We start from the raw sequence: 24,325 nt of genomic DNA, 5'->3' as shown, positions 1-24,325 counted from the left end.
TGCAGCTCTTAACACAAAATTGGGCTCTATTTGTCAAGAGTTCTCATCTGCTAAATGGAGCATATGCACGGGATAGAGCAAGCAGGTAACATTATGGCAAGAAGAGGAATGCCAAAAGAAGCCTACCTTAAGAACAGCCTGGTGCAGTTTGTACAGAGAATTGACCACAGCCACATTCCTCCTCTGGCCCTCTGTCAGTGGCCCGATCACCTGGCTGGCATCTCCTTGAGTGGACAGCTGCAGGAATCACAGAAATTGTTGGTACCAATTCTTTAAACAGTGTGTCTCCACAAAGTTAACTTTGACCACAGCAAAAAGCCACAGGCCCTCAATGTTCTTCCATTTAACTCTTGTCTCAATTCATAGAATTTCCATCTTCAGATTAAACAGCCTGAACAACAGCAACAGGAACCTTGTGAGACTGTCTCAGCTCCCAAACCAGCACGGAGACCCAGATCTCCTGGAGAGACCTATCCCAGCAAAACTTCAACTTTGTAATCTCAGAGTCAGGTGAAATCACCTACCTGACAAAGCCCAATAAGCTCCCAGCAGCTTTTCTCTATGAGCAGCACACATTTTTCTGTATGCCCTCAGTCTGTCCTTCTGACAACTATTCCAGCCTCTCCTTAAAAGCTCTGCTTTCTCAAATAGATGGCTTAGAGCTTTGTATATAATACAGCTTTATAAATCAACAGAAAAATAGAACTACAAGGACCAAAACTGCTAGACCTGTCATTAAGGAGTTTTATATATGAATCTTCCAGCAAAAATCAGAGAAATATTTCTTCATATTTAAACTGCATAAAGCATGCATTTTTTATTATTATGACAGAAATGGAAGTTCCAAGATGATACATAAATAGCCATTAACTATGGAACAGTCTTGTAAGGACACCATAGCATATATTTATAATTTAAAATATAATAAACTGCAACTGGTAAACAAACAAAATTTTTCTTGTGCACTCAAAGCTGCAGAAATACAAAGAACTGACAAATGGTGATGTGAATTCTTGAAGTACATCTAAACATTAAAGCAAGAATACCTATTAATAGAAGGTTTTACTGAGATATAATTACCCAACTAGTTATCTATATTTCAGGATACAGAATTATCCTCCAGGAAATCCCTGGAGATATCTAGCTCCAAAAGTGTCTCAGTAAAAATATATTCAACTCACTGAGCAAATGGTAAAGAGGCTTTCATGGAAGGTGTCTAGACACGGTTGTAGGTCCTACAGAAACCTCCCAAACTAAAACTGAGCATACAATAATAATTGTTTAAGAACAAAAGCAACAAACATAATATGAAAATATTTAACTCATGAGAAACAGTGAACCTTTACTACTGAAAGACTGTTCCCATACTTCCCATAGCTTCCACACAGCATAAACACAGACAGCATACAAGCAGTTATCTAGTATTTTCCAGCATTGCTAATGATGAAGTTTTGGACAGGTTTTTGTAAGCACCCAGGACCTCTGATTTATTCACAGCACTATGGTGACAATATCTGTTCAATTCTCTTTCTTCAAATTAAGGGATTATTTCAGGATAAATAGGTTTCTGAGGCCTTTGTAGAAGGAAAGATCTTTTCCAATGTACCTTCAATTATTTGATATCAAAAAATGTATCCTTAAACTGGTTGACAACTATTTTATTGTGTCAGTATTTTCCTGCCTCCCTGATGAGAACAGCCATGTGAGCAACAACATCCCTGTTTCCTTCTTGATACTTCTTTCTGATAGACCTGACTGATTTTTAGAATTCTGCATCTCACATTTACAGCTTCACAGATTAATAACAAAACAGCTGTGCAAAGAAAGACCCTGTCCACCCTGCTGACTACCCTCCCAGACACAAACAACCTTTTTCTCCACACTTTTTAAAGTACAGTACAGACTAATTTGTATTTTTGCACATTTACAACTATTAAACATAAAAGATACTATTAAACCAGTAAAATTTTGCATCCCAGTCACTGAAATTTCAGTTCCTCAGAGTTGTAAAGGGGTCATAATTTCTTAGACATTGGATTCTGTCTCTCCTGCTGGTGAAAAAGCTTAACTGGTAAGTAAAACCATTAATGAGTACAAACATAACCCTTCTGCAATAACAAGAAATTCTTGCAGTCAGCAGCAGCGCACAACAGCCTCACGGGCAAAATCTGAAAATACCTTAAAAACAACTAATCCTTGTAAAACTGTTTACCAGATTAGATTTCCTTTAACTAACCCACTTGAACTTTGACAGTTAGTTGTGCTGATCCCTTGTACATCCTACAACCCCTGGTCTAAAGCAAAGAGGCCTGGAAAACTTGACCCTTGTAACTAGCAATTGGAGCTGGGCAGCCCAGGGCTCTCTAGGGCTGTTTCTCCTGAAGTGCGCCATGAGAACACCTGGAATCTACATGGGCAGGTGTGTCCTACCACTTACAGAAGTCTCTCTTGCTGCCACCACAATGGTTTCTCTGACTTTGCCTCAAGGCAAGAAAGTTCTGCACTCTGTCCAGTTTGGTTCATATACCAACACTGTGTCACTGGCACGAGTCTGGACTTCAGACAGTTTATCCTTACTCCAGATTCTAATGCCTCAGACCGAATTCTTGACGCCCCTTGTATCCATTATACAATCAAGCATCCGGTTAGGAAAAATGTCATTATTGTCTCTCCCTGGTTCCCAGAAGCCAGGCTTATGGCCTCTTTACTACAGACATAAACCACCCCTCAGTTCCTTTTCCAGTCATACAGGGTTTTATCAATGATTCACATTTATCACTCTCTTTTATACAGAAAGTACTTTGAAAGTTCTGTGCTAGACACAGGTTATGCATTTAAACCCAGTGGTAGTGCAACTTCTCCTCTCTTATCTGGCCACTGGGGATTGCACTGTGTAAATAGGTTAAGTCAAATAAGTGTGAAGCCCGTGCACGTCTGCTCAGGCTGCCTGAAAGACACAGTCCACAAGCCTTCTTTATGATGAGGGCACTGGAGAAAAAATCAGATGCTTTTTTAATCAGTCAGATATATCCTGAAATGCAGAAGGCCAGGAAGGGTGAATTATGCTCAGCAGAAACAGGGGGGACAGAAGGGGTGACTTCATCCCAAATCAGAATCTATTTTGGGAAACAAGTGAAAGACCAAGTGCAGCTGAAGGCCAGATCCCATCTCCAGGGAGCTGTCAGTCACCCTGGGAGTTAGTCTGGTTTAAGCCTGCTAGCTGAAAATAAAGGAAAAGAAATGATGTTGAAGCCAGACCTGAATGAGCAGCAGCAACAAGGACTGTGTAATTGTCCCACATTTCTGTATCTGCCTTAAGTATAGCAATCGATTTCTTACTCTCTTCACTTCAGTTGGTTAAATAGTTTCTGCTTTTACCTCAAGCCTGTCCACTATTTACAGTAATTTCATGGGCAGTAGCACAGGCACCCATTCCCCAGCAAGCATCAGTTCTACAAGGGGTGGGTGACACAACAGTGTGAGCTCCCTTTGTCAACAGGAGCTAGGAGCACACTGCCAGCATGGGATGCTCATGAGGAAGAGTGAGGCAGAGAGGTGTCCTAGCAGAAAATATTAGCCAGGACTGTTGTACCATGTATCCAAGCACTGGGACAAAGGCTGTGTCTCGTGGTGCCCTAAAAAATGTGAATGTGAGCTTCTGTCCCATGCAGCATTTAAAAACAGCAAAGGCAGCTGTTAACTGAAATGAGAAAGAAACACTGGGAGACTGTGCCTTTCTGACATATATGAGTGTTTTCTCTAAAGTAGGAGGTTGAAATGTGCAGGTTCAATCCAGCAGCTGACTAGCTGGAGGAAGCTGCATAGAAGAATTTTGGGGGTTTTTAAATCTAAGTCAACTGAATCTGAGACCTAAGCAGTAGACTGATATCAGGTAGCCTACTGAACCAAAAAGGACAATTGTAGAAGACAATAAACAAAAAATGTGTCACAAAGAGGAACAAGCTGACTTCAGGTCCTCTGACTTACTTCAGCCTGACATGGTCAAGAAGCTGTAAGCCAGGACTGGCAGTGTGCTCTCACTGAATTCGGAAGTTCTTCCGAAAAATAGCTTCTTTTAGTTTGTATCCCTCAGCACACCTACATGGTTACACTGCTTCACCTCCAGAGAGAGCAGGTGCCTCATCTTGGGTCAGTCTGCCCAGTACAGAAAACTTCAGGAATGATTCACCTGACCACATGCAGGAAAGCATAAAGCAGAGAAGTAAGCACTTCCTTCAATAACACACCTAGGTTATTTTAAAACCCCTGCTTTGGGAAGATGGTACACACACCCTGTAGCACCTCTTTCCCTTCCCTATCTATAAAGGGAATTTAAAGCAGTAGCACAGATCCCTAGTAGTCTTATCAGATACTTTCTCACCCTACAAATGTATTTGCACCCCTTTGCATAGACCTAATTTGGAAATATGTCTTGGAAATAACCAGATTAAGTGCTCTAGATTTGACACTTTTCTGTGTTTGATGCCTTAGAACAGACATGAAATTTGACAGCATAGATTTGATCTCACATGTTGAGACATGTGCAATGATAAGATTGCTTTGGGATTAAATTCTTGTTTTCACCATGAAGCAATGAATGTAGAATTTAGATTAGGCCATGAATGAAATAATCAGTTCTCCCTTGGGTTATAAATGAAATGCTAACTCAGTTTGTCTTTTCTTGTAGGAAAGCTCAGACTATTGATACATCTTTTCCTGTAAGTTTTTTTAGTGCTTCAAAGTGACTAACAGTCCCCTCTTTCAACAGGTGGCAGCTCAAAAGAGACACTGATTTGTGAGCTGGTTTGCTACTATTCTCTTCACAGACTACATATCTTGTGAAAAACTTCAGTTTCACACTTAGCAACTAAGATCTCCTGTGCATCCTTACTGACAGTTTTGGAAAGCTCCATTTATTTGATTTCTCTGAAACAGCCTCAGCAAACCCATTTTCTTTAGAGCAGGAAAAATCATCATAATTTAGGAGTATGGAGAAGATCCTAAAATAAGACTGAAGTAGGGCTTCTCAACAAATCATTCAATCTAACTCCAGGATCACGAGACTAAAGAGTGTTTTGATAGCACAAACTGAACTGCAGTTGTCAAGCTGACATTTTCAACAATAAATGCATTCCTAATAGATGCAGCTGATGTTGCCATACCTCTGGCAGAAGGCAATCAATCCATCTGCTACTTGGCCTCCTGCCTGATCACAACAACTTATTATAAAGCACAGAATCCATTTAGAGAGTTTCTGAGTCAATAGGGCTTGGCCCTGGGATTTCTCCCATAAACTACAAATAATTGAGATTATTTACTCTAAGGTGTAATGTTTTCCATATTGCAGAAGGAACCTTTTACAATCTTTATCCGCACCTAAAAATTACAAAGGTTTAGTAGAATCAGTTTTCTACTTACTGTAAAAAAAGCACCACTTAGCAGAAAAATACAGAAGAATCTGAACTCCATTAGCTATTCCACTTAAATATTAGTTACTTAATTTGCAAAAAGAAGAGACATAATTTAGACGTTTGAAGTGTAGGATTTGAATGAATGTGTCAGTGGAAGTAAGATCCTTGACTGATAAGGATAAATTAATATGCGTGCTCTGCTTTAAAAAAAAAACAGACTAAAATTTAAGAATAAATAATAAGTAAGAATTTATATTCTTGGAGAGGCTTCTAATTTTGCAAAGAAGAAATATTTCAAGACATGTGGAAAGGAATAAGCTGTGAGTTCAGGCAATACTTTAAAATATACATAATAACATGCATATTGCACCTTCAGGATGTTCTTGTAGCTTCCAGAATATTTTTTTTAGCTTGCTCAGAAAAATAAAAATTTAATATTCTAGAAATATAGAAAAGGAGGTCTGTGGTGAAGAAATTAAAAATCTTATAGAAAATATAATCATTGCTTTGGAAAGAAAAATTTGAAGGGACTGTTACATCCTTGACCAGGAAAAAGACCAAACATCATGTTCATAGTATTCATGTTAAAAGAAGCAGCAATCATTGAACCATTTCCTCAGGCATATTTCTGCTTTGTTTTGGTTCTTCTTCCTTAATATTTTCAAAAGCCAAAGAAATGGAAGAAAAACAGCAAATGGTCTTTCTGTAACAGAAAAGACAGGATTTATCTCCAAGTCTTTGAATCATCTGAGAAGAAAAGCACTGTACAAGTAACCAAAAGTGACTAATAGTTCATGGTGCTTAAACAATGAGCTGCTTTAAAACAACTGCGATATCAGAAAGCACTTACAAAACCCGTTCCTTTAACGAATCTCAGAGAATCCTAAACCCGAAACGCTTGGAATAATTTCTCAACTGCAGAAAATTATGCCCCTTCTATTATCCAGCCAGTCCAAGTCTGAGGAGGATCTCAAGGACAATGTGTGTTGATCCTGATACCTCTGACAGGAACGGTTTATTGCATTTCTCATGCTTGCCAAATTAATGACTGAATGATTAATCATATCTTATATGTAATCCCATTAGCTGCTGGTTTCAACCAGCTACTGAGGATGCCCCTCCAGAGGTGGAGAGCAGACACATCCATCCCCAAGACACATAAGAGGTTCAACATGATTGGGTGATATTCACCTACACACAAAAAATACAATCAGCTCATTTAATTGCCATCTGCCTTTTGCAGTATTGAGTCCAGCATTAACCAAGATTAGAATATTACCACCCCACGCAAGTTTATAATTGAACTTTACATGGTCCAACTCTCATTAGGGCTGTTCCAAAATTGCAAACTTCCAAATCCTTTGCCATATATATATATATAAACATTTAACCAAGTCCTTTTCTGAATCACAGAATTTAATTTGCTAAGAAATAACTTAAGAGTTTATTGTAACAAAATATTGTAAGGATTGTGCAATCACATTCTTTTACTACATGCTAGCAAAAGAACATACTGGACTTAAAGAAGTCTTTTAACCAATTTCCTCACAAGATAAAGTGAACTCCCAAAATCAGACTTTTATGTTTGGATGATTTTTTTCTGGAGTTTAGCCAGTATATCTTAAAAAAAAAAGTTTTAAAAAATCACACATTTGTTATGTGAGTCACGATCTAACCAGCAAAAGACAACATGAGAAAATAGAAAATTCTTCATGAAGTTTTTTAATGTAACTCTCTCCTCCAGATTTTTAATTAGTTTCAAAAGTTAAAATGCTTTTTAAAGTGATTTATCGGATAGATATTTCTAAGTATTCTCTGACCAATACAAGTACTTTCTATGACTGTTTCTACAAAGCTCTTCTCATCTTTCCATCAAAAAAATAAATTACAAAACCTTACCTGACTTTTGATTATTTTAAAATTAGTCCTACTGCCATCTTTAGCTTTTATTACTGTACAGTGAAATAGCAATTATTCTGAAATTATTTTATTATATAATAGCCTCCCACATATTCTATTTAAATACCTATTAATGAATTCTTTTAATGTGCCAAACATTGAATTCATATTTTTGGGTTCTCTCATTTAAATAGCATGGATACAAGTTTTTCATTGACAGTAATACCATGTCTTCAAGGTACTGGCATAATACAATTAATTCATGTATCTCAAAAGAGAAGTGGGGAAAATATAATCTTTCACATTACTTACACCATTGTTACTGACCCGTTATTTACATAAACCCTTCCTGAGGTGTCATTTCACTCCTGTTCCTGAAGATTTGTGAGCTTATTAGATTTCATACTTCCCTCCAAAGTTCGCAATATTCGACATTTAGACAGGAGGATGAGATACATTTCCCTGGAACTGTCAGACAAATCTCACTGTTGGAATATGTCCTGACTAGTGATTCACCCGCAAATGAAAGCTTACAATTCAATATAGCACCATCTAATAGGAGACATGGATTAATTCTTATAAGATCACATAATAAAAAAGGCAATCAGAAATTCACTTTGTGTCATTACAATAAGGATTCATCATGCTTTTCAATTCAAAACCATCACAGGCCTCATAAATTTGCTGGGGTTTAAATCTGATGCCAGAATTCTAGTGCATTTTTATCCCTTTGCTGGAAGAATTTGGTTCCAGGAAATCTTTTCTTTCTCCCTCTCCACCCTGCTCTCCCCTACTTGATTGAATTATTCAGCTAGATGAATTTAACTATGTCACATAAGAGGATGGGTGGGAAAAAACCCAACACAGCTACCCCAAACCACACAGTTATGTCTATAAACATCAGTAAACATCCTAACAGAGACGCAGCTCACATCCATTTTCTTGCTACTCCAGCATATTTTTTCATTTGAGCAATTTGCATAAATTAACTGGGCCAAAAAATGTTTTTGGACAGTGTAAGGTACATTTCTCCTTGAAATATGTATGACTAATGCTAACTCAATGAATGCTTTCCTCCATAAATGAGGTCTTTATTCTTTTTGTTTCCCTAAAAGAAACCAGAATTACAGCCATCTTGTAACAACATTTTTCTTTCTTGCAACATGTTATGGATATTTGCCTCACCAGACTAGACACACTGGGGCAAAATCAATGGAGAACTTTAGTCCAGCTAAATGGCTACCTTTAGCCCAGTTTAGTCCAGCTGCTCTCTGCCTTTTCCTAGTCAACCACTAGGGACAGACTGAAAAGGTTGAGGAAAAAAAATCCTATCTCCATGAATACTCGGAGAAAACTAAGAATCAATCCTTCTCATCCAAGTGTTTTCTCATTGCAATATTTTAACTTTTAAATCCCATCCTCCTTTGTACTTCTGCTTTTCACAATTTCACTGATTAAGCCAAGATGTTCCAATATAGTCCCTGGATCAGTTATAATACACTTAGCCTTTTAGATTCTGGACAAAAATATGCCATTCATATTGCTTCTCATCTAAATAACCCCCTGAAAACAGCTTATTTAAATCTTCATTGCTGTGATCAAGCATGACAGACACTTTCTACAAATGACATTACAAAAATTCCTTGTAAAGACAGTCTCTTTTTCAGTTCACTGTTTTAAGCTGAATTAATTGTTGGGGTTTTATTCCACCTGGCATTCTAGCCTTTTCTTTCCTCGTTCTCTTTATTGCAACAATGTTTACAAGCCACCGAGGACAAGCATCAATAAAGTAGAGATTGTTTCTAACAGTAATAATATAAACCAAGATCAGAGCACATTTAATTGCAGTCTCAGGAAAAGAGATCCTGGAAGATCTGTAAAGCCATGGCATGACAGCATTACACCTTCAAAACTACACCACCAAAAACAAACAGCAAACTTCCTTCTATTGACTACAATATATCAGATGCGCTATAAACCCACTAAGAAAGAAATTCTAAAAAAAAGTCAAGATTCATCTGCTACAAATAGTTATGATGAGATGGATATGCAGAAAGTTGAGATCTATTTTAAACCTCAGTGATTACAAAATAGTTTTTAAAAACACTCAAAGGAAAGGATCAGCTTTTTTCAAAAAATATGAAATACAAAAATACTTCTTCTAGAGTTGTGTGAGAAGAATACAGCCTGTTTTCTTACAGTCTGCCTCTAAACTCAAGAACTCTCCCAGGTAACCTACTCCAATCCATTCGAAATGGTTAGCTAGTGAACCAGATATATTTAATGGGAAGATACTAGTTCTGAGTATCCACTAAAATTTGAAAATTGAAAATATCATTATGGGTAACTGCAAGAGACAAAGCCACCTGAGCACCAATAAAGAGCACAACAGTAGCTAGGAATGTAAGTAAAAGAGAATTTGGAGTTTTGCATCTGCAAATCACAAGTTCAAATATAAACTGGATTGAAGGACAACGAGAGACAATTTGTCTCAGTTTCAGTCCTGGTGGAAAGTGGACATTTATTAAAATCTTCATAATGTGCATCACTGACTATCTTACCTGAAACCTCAGGAAGGAGACCTGTGACTGAAAAGGTCTGAGAAAAGATAAAATGAATCTTTTAAAATGTTTCCTACAGAGACTGAGCACAATGGCAGGGCAATGCACTGAGCTATACAAGTTTTGTGGGCAATACTAAAAATAATTTAAGAACAACTGCAGCAGAGCTGACTTTCCATTGTATATATTTTGATGCTAATCTTATGTAATACATTTGATGCTGATCAGCATTACAAAGATCAGTGCTCTAAAAATATCTGAACATGACAGATAGATAGATAGTCTTCAGCCTGCATCTCCATCCATTACATTCACTAAAAATAGAATATTAAATTACAGAAGGGCTTGGTTGCACTGGCATGCAAAAAGGTGCCATCTGAGTTGGCTCAAAGAAATACTTGGCTACTTGAAGAAAGGGCTGAACACTGAAGAGTTAATATCCAAGAGTTTTTTTGCACTCATCCAGCAGTATTTTAAGTTGCCAATTAGCCACAATGCCACAGACAACTGTACTCTTTTCAAGGTCTAAAACTCTGGTAGGAACACCAAATGCTGTATGAAAATAAGTCAAGTACAGCTGACAAGCACTGCAGATAGAAAAACATGTTGTGGATAGCATATATTTTGAAGTTCTGGCAATTTAAGAAAATCTTAGACCAAAAGCAATAAGAAAAAAATCACATCTCCTAACTTTTGCCTTGAGATTTATCTACAGCAGGAAGAAGTAAGAATTCCAGATGCAAGAAAAAAACTACTCCAATCTGTCAGCATTTTAAGCTTCCTCTTGAACAGATTTTGCATCTCGCTTTTGTTCAGTCTCAGTCACATACTGGCTACACTCAGAGCTGTAAATTAAAGGGTGCCAGGAAAGGTCCCTGGATCTGGCACGTGACTGTGTGTACCACCACTCTGGTAGGACAATCATTAGCAAGTTCTTGGCCTGGACCAACAGCTACCTTGCCCAGCCTCCAGCTGCAGCTCAGGAGAGGCAACCCTGCACACACCATGGCCAGGAGGGCTCCGGCAGGCAGGCACTGCTCTGGGGAAGGGGAGCCCTCCCCAGGCCAGGAGGCACTGCCTGGCCCCACTGCCATCAGTGCCCATGGGCGCTTCCAGGAACATTCCACTCCTGGGTACAGACATTGCTGTTACCCTCCCAGCTCAGAGAGATGTTCACAGCTGAGATGGCAGCTTAATCCTGAGTGTCTGTCACAAACCCTTACTGACTTTGTGCTCCCAAGTTAGAGTGGCAGACATTGACACAAACAGCAGGGTGACAGTGTGGAGCAATTCAATAGACAGCCCTTCTGCAGCAAAAACAAACACGTCTTGCTGATCCTTGAAGTGAGGCCAACACTGATCGGAACAAACCTTGATAATACAAATTTGCATTCACACAGATGAGACCAAGCTCATTTACTTACTTACATTTACTGTTCTAAGGATAGTTACGTGTTTTCAACACCCATGCTCTCTTTGAAAAACAAACCCAGACCATCTGGGGACAAGCAGTCAGTGATTGGGATATGCATGTATATAGTGTTTCCCTCTGAAGAAGGGGTTGACACAACAATGAATTGGTGCACTTTTCTACTTCTGCTTTTTTTTGGTATTTACTTTCTTAAACTATAATGCATTAAAAGAAAATCTGTCATCAAGCACATGCTTCTAATCATTATGACAGATAATAATACTTTACAATAACACTGTCCTAGTTACACAATCTAGTACTAGTTAATTGAAAAGAAGATCTCAGTAAACCCTCAGAAGTTTAGAACTAATGTATATTAATTTTAATCACAGAATTTTTATGTTAGAGTCACTTTACATTTAAGCATTAAGCCAGTTAAATATTCAGAATTGTTTCACAACATCTGAAATTCAGTTTCACCATTGTATTCAACATCAGACTAAATCAAAGCTTCCCACTTACTTCCCAAGAAACCTTTTGTGCCAACATATTACTGTTCATATTACTGCTCCAGTGCTTTGCAACTGATGCACATTCTAGAACCATGCATAACATTACATAACTCAAATATTTACTTAAGTAAATATAAATAAATCTCTATATACTACTGAAATCCAGGACAGTGAGAAAGAGGCTGCCTACTCTATATCACAGATATCATCAGCTGATGCTGACTTCTCCCTCAAAACAATCCAGAATCTTAAAACGTCATTCACCCAAATGTTCCACACAAATATTCTTATGTCTGAAGTGTACAGACATCTATCACGTTTGGGATCAGAATGACAAATTTTCTCTCATTTTGTTTCCTGGCATGTCCAGTAGTAGAGGTCACCAATAATGTCCTGCCCTTTGAGGATATGTGACAACTATTTGAACCTTGGTGCAGTGACTAATTTTTGAGACACTTATGTATTCTCTTTAATCTCAAAATTTGCTTCTCTTCCTGGGTTTTTAGCATTTTAACTTTGAAATACGTAAAATACACAATGCATTGTCTTATGTTTTCTTAAGAAGACCGAGGCAGCATTCTTCAGAATGCCAGGAAGGACTGTGCTGTCTGCACAGGGCTTAGAAATTTCCAAGGGGCAAACATGATAATCACAAACACCACAACCACTGCCCAGGCTAAAATCCTGATGAGAAGCCAAGCCTCCACCATGAGCTATACAGGACAGTTTAGTAGCTGAGGGTAAAGGTTAGTAGCTCTCCCAGAGCACTGTCCTCAGCCTGTATTTCAAACCTCTGCCTCATTCATCCGCTTTTGTGATATACGTGGCATCAGTTCAACCACACTGAGTTAAGAGAATTTTAAAAATTATTCAAATTCTCTACTTCCTTCCTCCTTCATTACACCCACTCTCCATCTCCACATTTTGAGGGCTTCCTCTCCATGATTGCTTACAAGTCTGACAGCGGGAAAGATCTCCATTATATCATCTGCCTGCAGCCTCTTGTCTGCTGGAAAGATCCCTTTTTTAGATAAACTTATTACTCCATAAAATACAATATTCCATATTTAGGAAACACTCCAATTATAGGCGATCACAGCTCCCACCAATTTCTAGCCTTTTCTACCCCAGCCTTAGAAAAAAAATCTGCCTAGTTTAGTATGGCCATGCAGGTTCCTGCTTTGTCTGTACGTCACGCAGACGTGAACTTTGTTTGTGCTCCAGGCTGAGGGAGTGTTGTGTTCAGCAAGGTGCCACAGCTGAACTGGTCAGCATGGAATGGAGTGGAGCTAAAATGTGCTCTGCCATCTGGCAACGCAGTAGAGTGAGTTTGTGTCTGCCTCAATCATGTAAGCACACAATATCCTTATATAGAAATGTTTTTAAGACAGCTTAATCCACCAGAATTTGCCAGCATAATCGCCCCCACCTGCTCTGAAAAGTAAGTAGGCAATCTCATTTTTACAACGCTGCCTCTGCAAATGACTCTTTGCTTGTTTATTGGCCAAAGGATAACGTTGTTTCTGATGATGCCTCTAGTAATGCCCCGTGGAGGGAGGAGTCACAAGACAGCCTCCATCAGACAAGGCAGGAAGGATTGCTCTGGGACTCTGATCAAAATTCATAAAGATAGTCTGACAGGATGACTGTAACTCTAGGGAGGAAACTGGTAGAGGTCTCCAGGTTCACAAAGTAGGAGAATCACACCTTCTCTAAACAACTGCATTTTCATGTTCACAGTACAACACATTTCATCTATGCGCACTTGGTGGGTGTGTTAGTGTATTTCAATCCACCCACATGACAAGCTGAATAGAAGCAGCACAAAAGTAAGAGAACATGCAGTACTTACATTCAGGTAACGGAAATCATCACTCTAAACCGGAAATAATACACCAAAAGCCCCAACAACAAATATTGTTTCCAACAGTCCTGCGCTGGGAAGGGAATAGACTAGAGGACCAAAGAGTGCTCTTCCATCTTCAGTCTATATGGACCAATGGATCTTACAATTTATTTTTCTCTCTTTGGCAAAATTACATATCTTGTAAACTTCCAGAGCTATTAACCCTCAATGTTTCACGACTTCTCTATCAACAGCAAACAAAAATATAGTGATTGCAAAGTTGCAATGAAGAGATTTTTAATTATAAGAGAAACCACAACATTTCAAGTACATTCAAAATTCAGCTCAGTAAATGACAAAATTACAGGTAATCAACTGGGGAAACACAGTTTTGTTTCACTTTCAATCACTAGATTACCATTTTTAAATTTTCTATAAATAAATGAAAAATCTGATATAAAGTAGCATATTAAGAAAACCAAATATGAGTTCTAAAGACTGCAATCAAGGATGCATCTTTTCCAAAAAATAACAGACCAAGTCTGTTCCCTTATTATGGAAGATTACTGCAGAGTATTACTCTAGAGCAGTGATCTTTGAAGTGGGGCACATGCACCACAAGGATTAGGCAAAAGAAAATGGGGTGCATGACAAAAATAACAACAGTATATTATCAACTTCAACAGTATTACCAACTTATTATCAATTTATTATCAACTTATTAACAACTTCAATAGTAGATGTATAGAAGTTATAAATAAACAAGTATACATACAATGAGGGTGCATGCTCCAAAAGTTTATACTGATAGGAATGGATAACCCTAAATGCTAAGATCACTGCACTAGAGGATCCTGTCACACAATTACTACTGCCACGTCAAAGGCATGTAATAAAGATGCTGGTGAGTTTTAAATTCTCTTTTAAACTTCTCAACTATCAGGTAAACAAAAATATCTCTGGGAAGCAGATTTATGAGCTCCTATCTTTTGTTAAGGAGCACGAATTCTCATAAACACCCTAAATGACTCAACTTTCTTTTTTGTTTTCAGGAAATGCAAGTTACTGCCTTCTCACAAATCTCTTCCCTTCACTGTACTTATTGTAAGTATTTGATGAAAGAGCTAATTTTCCTGATGTGGCCAGTTAAACAAGAGCACAACACATTGTATGTATCAATCAAGACAGACGATTAAAGGTATTTGCAAATTGGAATGGATGACTCCTCTGGAACTGAATAGAGGAGAAAAGTTAGGGCTCTTTCTCATCTAGGCTACCTCACTTGCAAGAAAAAGTGGCCAGGGAACAAAATCTGGCTCAGTAAACAGACCTTTTGTTAAAATCTATGTACTAGATTACAAAGTGCAAATGCAGAAGAGGAAAATCTTGTTCAGATGTTCAGATTTGTTAGTATCTTTTCCAATCTGGAATGAGAAGGATATGGAAATGGTGACTAAACAAAAATCTGGTGGTGTCTGTAATCATTATGAAGATGTCTGGCCTCTCTGTTTTAAGGAAAACATGAATAAGAAGAAACAAAATTATAATGGCACAGAGAAAATATATCAAGCACACTTTCTCAGCACCACAAAACACAGGATAGGTGGTGAAGATGAAAGCTAATACTCTTATATTAACAGAAATATTTTTTAGATCTAGTGCAATGTCTAATTAGCCCTTCAAACTCTGTATAGTAAGAACATCTGCAATTACACTGAGTGAAATTAGGACAATAATTCTGAATGCTGTATGGCATACACCAACCACACCAAGCATCAGCAAGGGATTGACTAAAGATTCACCCAACAGCAGAATGTATCTACATACTGCTGCTTCCAGATATTATCTTCTCTGAACTGGTTAATAAAAGAACAGGCCTCAGGTGCAGCAAATTCTTGATGTGGGGAAAGTTGAAAAGGGTACAAAGGCACAAGTAACATAAACAAATGTTTAGGATTTACAGGAAGAGGCTGTTTTTTCTTAGTATTTTTTGCTTTAGGACTGCATGTACAGACTGACAGATGCTGCTTTTGCTCAAAGGTAAAACCTTTGAATCTTGAGTAACATTTTTCTTGTTATTTGTCTATTTAAGGATACTTGGAGAAACAGCCACAAAATCTCAGTGAATTCCTTGTTTTGTGAAACTGAGTAAATAAAAACCCTGACATCAACATCAGAATGTCTCGACCTTTTTAGAACTGCACATTTCAGTTTTTCACCTTTCAAATCTACCTGCAATATTACAATATTAAAAAATATATAAATTAATTACATTCTTAAGTCTCCTGCCCCCATCTTCCTTCACTGAGAATTCTGAGATGGTTTTGTTTACTTTTAATTTGGAAGATAACTCAATTTCAAGTTCCTCCAGGAAATTAAATGTCCATCTCTAGCACTGCTCTGCTCTAGCTATCAGACACGAAGCATCTGAGCGGATATGTTCCATGGTCCCCTTCTCAGCTTTGGAGAGGAGGACTATTGTTGACTCCAAGCTATTGTTGGAGGCTGGATAACAAGATTGAATTAAGATTGCATTTTTGGCTAAATCACTAAAACATAATGAAACAGTGCTGTCTAACATAGCTCCTATTCTACATGTGGTGCACATTCCAGGCTCAATCTGTCTGCCCAAAAATAGGCACCAAAAAAAGACTAAGTTGTTCCAGATTATATCCAGAGGGCTGGCAAGCATGGCACAGGACAAGTGGGAGAGCCATGCCCTGCTGGAGAGGCAGCTGGAGGCTAGGAATGATATTTCAGCACTTCAAAGATGACTCTGACACTTATATCTTGGCAACTGTGTTGAGAACTTCTGGCTTTTAAGTTTGTAACATATATCAGCAAGGAAAGAAAGAAGTTTAACAAAATGGTAGCTGTGCAATATTATTTTACAATTTGCAGGTATGTGCTTCAAGGACACTGATGTTCATCCTGCCAGCTTGGCTAATCCCGTGGCTTAGCTTTTAGTGTTTCAAGTTCGCATTTTGAGTTGTCAAAATCAAGAAGTTTAAGGGCTCACACTCCCTCTTCTTTCTTTCTACATTCTTTTACTTTAAGGTTAGCTAACACAAAGCCACAAATCATATACTTATCAGCTTATTTGTAAGTATCTTGGTTTTTTCAGGGTTTCTTATGAATTTTCCAGCTGTCTGATCAGACAAAGATGTTCACTTCCAAAGAATCCACTGGCCAGACTCTAACAGACAATGAGCACAACCCTGATACTTTCACAGTTACAGCTGAAAGGCCTTTTTTTTCCCAGTTGAATGCCACTATTTGACACTACACTCCATGACACACAGACAACAATGTATTTTTTTTACCTACAATGACTCTCACAACCTACTAAAAATTCTCATTTCTGTCATGAGCAAATTTCATCCTGAAAATATGAAGCCATGATTTGGTATCTTTAAAAGCAGACTCAACTTAAGCACTATGCTTTAAATAGCTAACAAAATAATGCTAACATTTGTTTTTATTTTAAAGTCTAAATTATTCTTTATGGCCTTCATGACTGCTTCACCTACCTTCCTTTTCCCTACACTAAGTCAGCAAACTTCCAAGACAATTCATCCCATAGACAAAGTAAACAAAGTATGTGTTACTGAATTTCAATTTTTTCAAAGCTATTGGAGAGGGAAGAAATGTAAAAGGTAAACAGAAACCAAACTAACTAAATTACTGCAATGTTTTGTAGCCAATTGGTACCAAAAAATATTAGCAAGCATCTTTCTTTAAATAAAACATATAGTAAATGAATGTTACTGGTATCTGAGTCTGCTGTCAGAATTAATGTTGTTTATTAAGTGAACATCTTGTTTACAAATACAAGTAGTTAGTCATTTCTGGTGGGTCTGCATATTGCAAAAATTTTTTTTCATCTCTTCATAAAAAAGCTATTATAATTTCAGCAATAGCCCTTAGGAGAAAATTGTTCATCTCTTTTTTTTTTTTTTTTTTAATGATGACAACATTGACTGTACTATCCATAGGCTTTTTGGAGGCTCTTACCAAAAGGATAAGGCTTTGGGGATCCTTCTCCTATTCAGGTTAACACTAGATACCACTGCATGGTAAATGATTGGAAATATATGACAAACAAATCAAAGGTCAGTTAAATATATGTCAAATAATACATATATGGAAAAAATACCCAAAATTTCTTGCAAGTAGCGAAAAATTGTATTTGAATAGTCCAAATTTTAATACTATAAAGACACTATATCATGTAACTGATGTAGTACCAAATGTTGGTTAATAAAGAACTGAATTTAACAGTCTTGATTTTGTTTAATGACAGCTACAATTTTGAGGTTTTAAAAATTAATATGGCAAATTCAATTTGGAGTTATACAGATAAATTTTACTGCTATCAATAGGCTGACTTTGTCTGAAGGCAGAATTTAATTGATCATGCTCATAAATACAATGGAAAGCTAATTGGAAGGTTTTGTCTATCTAGATTGCTTAACTTTTATGTTCTAAATCTACAAAAGCCAGAACCCTGCACATGAAAAAACACTGCTATTTAGAAATTTAAAGTTACTTACAAGCTGTTCTGATTTTACACCAAAAAGCTGAATGGTCTTCGCCACATTTTTGGCCACAGCTAAACTCAGGTCTGGATCAACAGCAGCCACGTTTAGCTCACTGGAAGCAAAGATCACAAATCTTAATTAACAACTGAACAGTGCTGTATTGAGAGCTGTAGTAGATCAATAAAGAATTAACTATGAATCCACAGTTACGTGGCATGTCAATTTAGAGAGAGTAACACATACAACCAAGTCTTTCCACGCACTGTAATTCAGTTTACAATTTAACAAGTCATTTGGGAATTTTATGTGCAGTGTTCCTATTCTAGTAGAAATGAGCAAAGTTTAGGAATGACACTTCAGTATGAAATCACTATTAGTAAGCCATTCAAAAATATTGACAGCAATTAACTACATTCAAGCTTTGGCAGCAGCCTTCAAACATTACAGGTGAACACACAGTCATTCAACTCTGGAATTACATGAGCTGTGCAGAAATACCCAGGGGATGCCTTAGCTTGACACAACTAATAAGTTGTGTTTTAGGCAATCCTTTATAGTAAAAGAGGCCCCCAAGGAATGACAGGGAACAAAAGAAGAAAGATTTCTAAATCGCTTCCAGTATTTTTTGTTCATTAACGTCCCCAGATCTCCATTGGCTGGGGCTGCACTCAGAACTGCTCTGCTGAAGACAGGCAAGCACAAGAATCATCATGTTGCTAATGGTGAGTTTAACCTCTCTCAAGAGCTGGAGAATCACCAGGCCTCCCAACTTGGAAAAACCTTCTCTAAGAACTCTCTAGGTCCCCAAACATCATAAGCTAAAGGTCACTCTAGAAAATTCAGTTGAAATTTAGTAATTTTCATGTTGTTTTCCTTTCTCTTTTGCAAGGAGCAAAACAGTATCAGTCACCATACCAACAGACATGTTCTGAGCATCTGTAACTCCCAGTCACAAGTACTGTGTCAATATTTAATATTTTATACACCGACACACATAATGTGAATACTGCCCATCTTTTTTCAGACTTTATTAAACAGAGTAGTCGTTACCAAAACCTTATGAGGGAAAATGCACCATTGGTAATTTAGGTATCTCATTCTACAAATTCTACCTGGAAAAGTCATATTTACTTATCATCTTGCTGTTTTACTCTAACAAAGTATTTACATCAGGTGTTATCACTTCCAGCCAAGCAACAACCACTTCCCTTTGATACAGTCAGGATCATTAAGATAGCAGACATTGACAGTATGTGTAAAGTTTCTTTTCCTGATCTTTTATAAGCTTAAACATTAAAACCTATGTTAAAACTTCATTTATTCCAGAAAAACAAAATACAGAAAATATATAATAGAATATATTTATTATAAAAAATAATAAAGAGGTGCCTATCTTGCTGTATTCAGCATTGGTGCAGCCTCACCTTGAACACCATGTCTAGTTCAAGGTCCGCCAATTTAGGAAGAATGTGGTGTTATTTGAATGTGTCCAGAGGAGGGCAACAGATCAGGTGAAAGGACTGGAAGGGACATCCTGCGAGGGATAGTGAAGGGTGTGGGCTTGTCAAATTTGGAGAAAAGGAGGGGCAGCCTCATTGCCCTCTACAGCTTCCTAAGCAGGGGAAGTGGAGAAGGAGGTGCTGAGCACTCCTCCCCAGAATCCAGTCAGAGGAGGTGTGGGAATGGTTCAAAGCTGCATGAGGTGAGGTTCCAACTTGGCGTTAAGGAATCCCTTCCTTAACAAGAGGGTGGTCAAACCCTGGAAAAGGCTTCTTAGAGAGGTGGTCGATGCCCTAAGCCTATCAGTATTGAAGAGGCATTTGGACAATGCCCTCCACATGTTTTAGTTTTTGGCCAGCTCTGAAGTGTTCATGCAGTTGGACTGGATTTATCATTGTAGGTCCCGTCCAACTGAAATATGCTGGTCTATTGTGAGTTACTCTATTTTATCCTGTCCTATCCTATCCCAGCCTATCCTAAACTCTAACTTGATTTTTGCATTAATCTACTTTATAATTAAAGAGTAATCAACATTCTACTGTTAAGAAGTCTCCTTTCTAAAACTGTAAGTTATGACAAAATACATGTTGAGTATTTCCAATACCCATTTCCAATGCCTTACATGTGCATACCTGGCTATAGTTTTAATGATGCTGTCAAGCTCGTCAGAGGAGGGAGGATTCCGACCTCCAGGAGGAAAGACGAGATTGATGGGGTCAAACAGTCGAGACAAGGATTTTGACAAATAGGCAGCTTCATATTGTTGCAGTGAATCTTTCAAGGCCTTTTCTGGACTTTGCACATAAGAAAAAGTTATTACATTTTAAATTAAAATACACAATAGCATTAAATCTTTCCAGACATACAAACTTTTCAATACTGAACCTGTTTTTCCTTTCTGCTTTTTAAACATATGCATATGAAAAACATTCTTCTGATAAGTCTCCCACTGACTGCTCAAGAACATATTTAAGTCAATACAATTCTCATATAAAATATTCATTTTATCTTACATAAGTCTAGAAGTCATAATAGGCTTGATAAGCCTGTTTCAGTTTGATCTTTCTGATATCACTTAGATGATGTTTATTCTATGATGTATAAACTAAAAACTGTGAATCATAACAACTGAGCATTTGTCACACTCAAATGATTGCAGTGTCATCAGGAGAAAGCTAGTGCTGTAATCAGAATACATACAAAACTGAATTTCACCATTTTCCTATTTTTTTCACTCAAAGAGACAAAAAGATAGGACTTGTTCAAAAGTCGGAGACTTTGTGAAAGACAAAACAACCCAACACTGTTAGACATATAGCTTAATGAAAAGCCTAGAGCTCTAAAATAGCATTTCAGAGGTAACTGCAAGAGGGGAAAAAAGCCTTTCAAATTCTCCTGCAGCGACAATTTGAATAACAGTGAGTTTAAAAAATATTCTGTTTTTTTACAGGGTGCAAAGATTTAGATTTTATAGTCATACAGTTCATAATACATACTCATAATCTCCATTTTTTTGCATGAATATGTCCTGTGCATCTTCTTCCATTTGTTGTAGCTCAGCAAAAAGATCAGTAGTTGCACTTGTGTTAAAATTCCTCTGAATATTTTGACTATATTGTTGGAGGCGCTTCCACAAGTCATTATAAAGCCTCAGTAATTTAGGGTATTCTCCTTCAAATGCTTGTTTCAAAAACATAGAGGCTGTAAAACAAAGCAGTAAGCAACACACAATGCTAAGTTCAAACCAATTTTTTTTACTCCTATAAACAACCTCTATCCTTGCATTTATATCAGTGTTACACAATGTTATTCTAAGTTTAATATTAATAATGTAATATTTCTAATTCATTTCAAAGTGACATAACTATAACATTAAAAGCACTTGACAAAGGATGTAAAGCACCAATATAAAACCCACAACTGGAAGACTAGATATGAAAAAATTACTTTATTTTGTACAGTAAATGTTTAGTATCAAACTTAATTATTATTACCATTCATTTCAGGCCAAACGGTAATTGGAACTCTCTAAATCTAGAGATTTGCTAACAATATCTTGATGGAGGATAAGTGTGGGGCTGTGCAACTTTGAAGATAACAATTTAAAACAGACAAAGATAACTCCTATGAACCAAAGTCTTCAGAAATGTGTTGAGGGAAACATATGCTTTTATGTGAACTTCTTAAAACAAGGTACTTAATATGCAATTCCTAATCTTATCAAAGAATGACAAAGCCAGCAGAAAAAGCAGCATTATGTTCAGCCTTGAAAGGCTTGCCACAAGTAACAGGAAATGAAACAAATGTACAACTGCTTTAGCAACTGTTAATCTTGATCTAACATCACTCATACTCTAGAGATTTCCCATTACATTAGGAGATTAACACTGTTCCATTCATTCATAGGTTCTTCAGGTTCCAGACATCTGCCCCATTTCACCCAGCCTGTGCTTTCAACTCAAATATATAATTTGGAATACTGGAGGATTCACATTTATTATCAAACACAGAGTTATTTTAGGTCATGAAGCTATGTTTACAAAGACTGTCCTAACCTCACACAAGCAGATCATTATCTAATATCAAACCTTTTAAACTGCTACAAATTTCTATTTTTACACTATTTTTCTGATATCTTGTCTTCCTCTGATCTATATGATCCAGAACCTGACTGATGTCAGTACATTCAGTCACCAGAAATTCATGTTAAAAATGAGTATTTTTATTTAGATGCCTCGCTGAAATGAAAAAATCTGTCTCCCCAAAACTCAGCTGTAGCAAGATAAAAACATTCACATCAAACCCCCTCATAAATGTTTATATGAAATACATTATTAAAAAACTGTAAGTAATAAAATAGTTTTGAATAGCTGTTAGAAAAAGTACAGCTGCCAAAATGTAAGAGTTCCCTCAGTTCTGCAGTGCTGGTTGGTCCTGTTAAGTGATGTCACAAATTTACAATCCTCAATGAGAATACTGAGAACAGGCAGCACGTGTTCAGTGTGAGCACAGGAGGCTCAGGGTATGTACAAGCTGCCCTTAAAGCAATGCATAAGGCAAACAGTAAAATTAACATGTTTTAACACAAGATGCATACATTTTCTTTTGGGATCATCTAGTTACTTAGCAACCACTGAGTATGAATTTACCAGCTAGTTCCTCAAAATTATATTGCTGCTATAAAGCCTGGAAGGACCAAATTTTGAAGGGCCAGTGCAATAGCTGAGATCACAAAGATAAATGCACATCTTATGCTCTTCACCTCTATGTGTAAATGATTAAATTTAAACACTCTATGCAAATGTGAAAGATATATATATGAAAGTACCAAACTCACCTATGATCCAACTGCATGCTGCATTAGCATGTTCTGGTAATAGAACTGTCTTATCTTAACACATGATTTATATTTAATATTCCTTGATTATCAGCTATTTACATGCACACATGTAGAGAAAATTGTGTATAGTCAGAACACCAGCTGTTCATCTCTATTTATATAAAACAATTTTGAAGTAACTAAAATCCTGTTTATAATGGAATCCAAAAAATGACTGAAATCTGATTTTTACAACCAATTAGTGTTTTACAAGAAAAGATTAAAAATTTATCTTTAAAATCAAATTACTAATTTTGAATTTGGCAAACCCACCTGCATCAGGGAGTATAATGTACCATTCCAAACATTTTTACCTCCACTCACAGTTAGAAAAATACTTTTTGTTATTAAATAATAACTACTTAATGAAACAGAAAATATTTCTTTCTGAAAATTCAACCACAGTTTAAGAGGATCCTGTCTGGTTACAAACCCAGAAGTTTTAAACACACAGATTTTGTGCTGAGTGAACCACTGCTATAGTTCTGGTAGAGGAGATACCAAGCAGAGGACTTACCAAAAAGTGAGATTCAAAATAATTACAAAACACATTACAAATAATTTATACTGCATACTTACAGTCTGTTGCTGACTGAAACTGAGAGGAAAGTGTCTGGGTTACTGCAGTCCAAAATTTGTACAAAATATCAGATTGGCCATCCTAAGAGCAGGGGACAAAAGGAATACAAGTTTCAAAACATGCTCTTTCCAAAGAATCTCAAGCAATGCAAATGTTTCCAGTCAAAGTTGCTCCTCAACACTGAAAATAAAAACAAAAGTGAAATCTGAGAAGTTTTCCTCAGGTTTAGAGCTAGAAAAACTATTGGAGAAAACAAAAGAAAAGCTTCAGTCTTGTCTCAAATTAAATATTTGAGCAGAAATCTCCCAGCTCACTAGGGGTGTGAGTGCAGCCTGAAGCAGCACACCTCAGAGACGTGTTAGAACATCTCCCTGCACTGCAGTGACCTTCCCATTCCGTGGGAGTTCTCGTGCTGGCTACACCACAGCAACTATTCACTGCCATTACCACGCACTGGCAAACTCCAACCAGGCACCAAACCACTGCACACAGAGCAGCTCTGCTTCCCAAAAACACAAACCACACAAAAATTCAGTGAACCTCACAGCTGACTCTTCCCTGCCTGGTGCCAACAGGGCTTGCAGTCAGAAGTGAAACAAGCCACCAAAGGGAATGTGCAGGGGCAGGCTGCTTCTCCACTGCCCCCAACATCTGGCACTTAGGGTCAAGCATTAAAGTGTGATTT

The 24,325-nt window shown here is 37.3% G+C and overlaps 1 protein-coding gene across 1 annotated transcript in view; it reads right to left on the bottom strand.

The window, feature by feature from the left end:
- COG5 (component of oligomeric golgi complex 5) overlaps positions 1 to 24,325 on the bottom strand; it is a 172,281-nt gene that overhangs the window by 22,994 nt on the left and 124,962 nt on the right. Inside the window, exons 11-15 of the mRNA XM_030960406.1 lie at positions 23,640 to 23,721; positions 21,178 to 21,382; positions 20,314 to 20,475; positions 18,194 to 18,293; positions 127 to 237 (exon numbers count right to left, since the gene is read on the bottom strand). Of these exons, the coding sequence (XP_030816266.1) occupies positions 127 to 237; positions 18,194 to 18,293; positions 20,314 to 20,475; positions 21,178 to 21,382; positions 23,640 to 23,721 (660 nt within the window). The remainder of the gene's footprint in view (positions 1 to 126; positions 238 to 18,193; positions 18,294 to 20,313; positions 20,476 to 21,177; positions 21,383 to 23,639; positions 23,722 to 24,325) is intronic.

The sequence above is a fragment of the Camarhynchus parvulus genome, chromosome 1A, assembly GCF_901933205.1.
Source record: "Camarhynchus parvulus chromosome 1A, STF_HiC, whole genome shotgun sequence".
In the NCBI taxonomy this organism is placed as follows: Eukaryota; Metazoa; Chordata; class Aves; order Passeriformes; family Thraupidae; genus Camarhynchus; species Camarhynchus parvulus.
The sequence above is the reverse complement of the archived record's forward strand: the minus strand, read 5'-3'. Positions and strand labels throughout refer to the sequence as shown.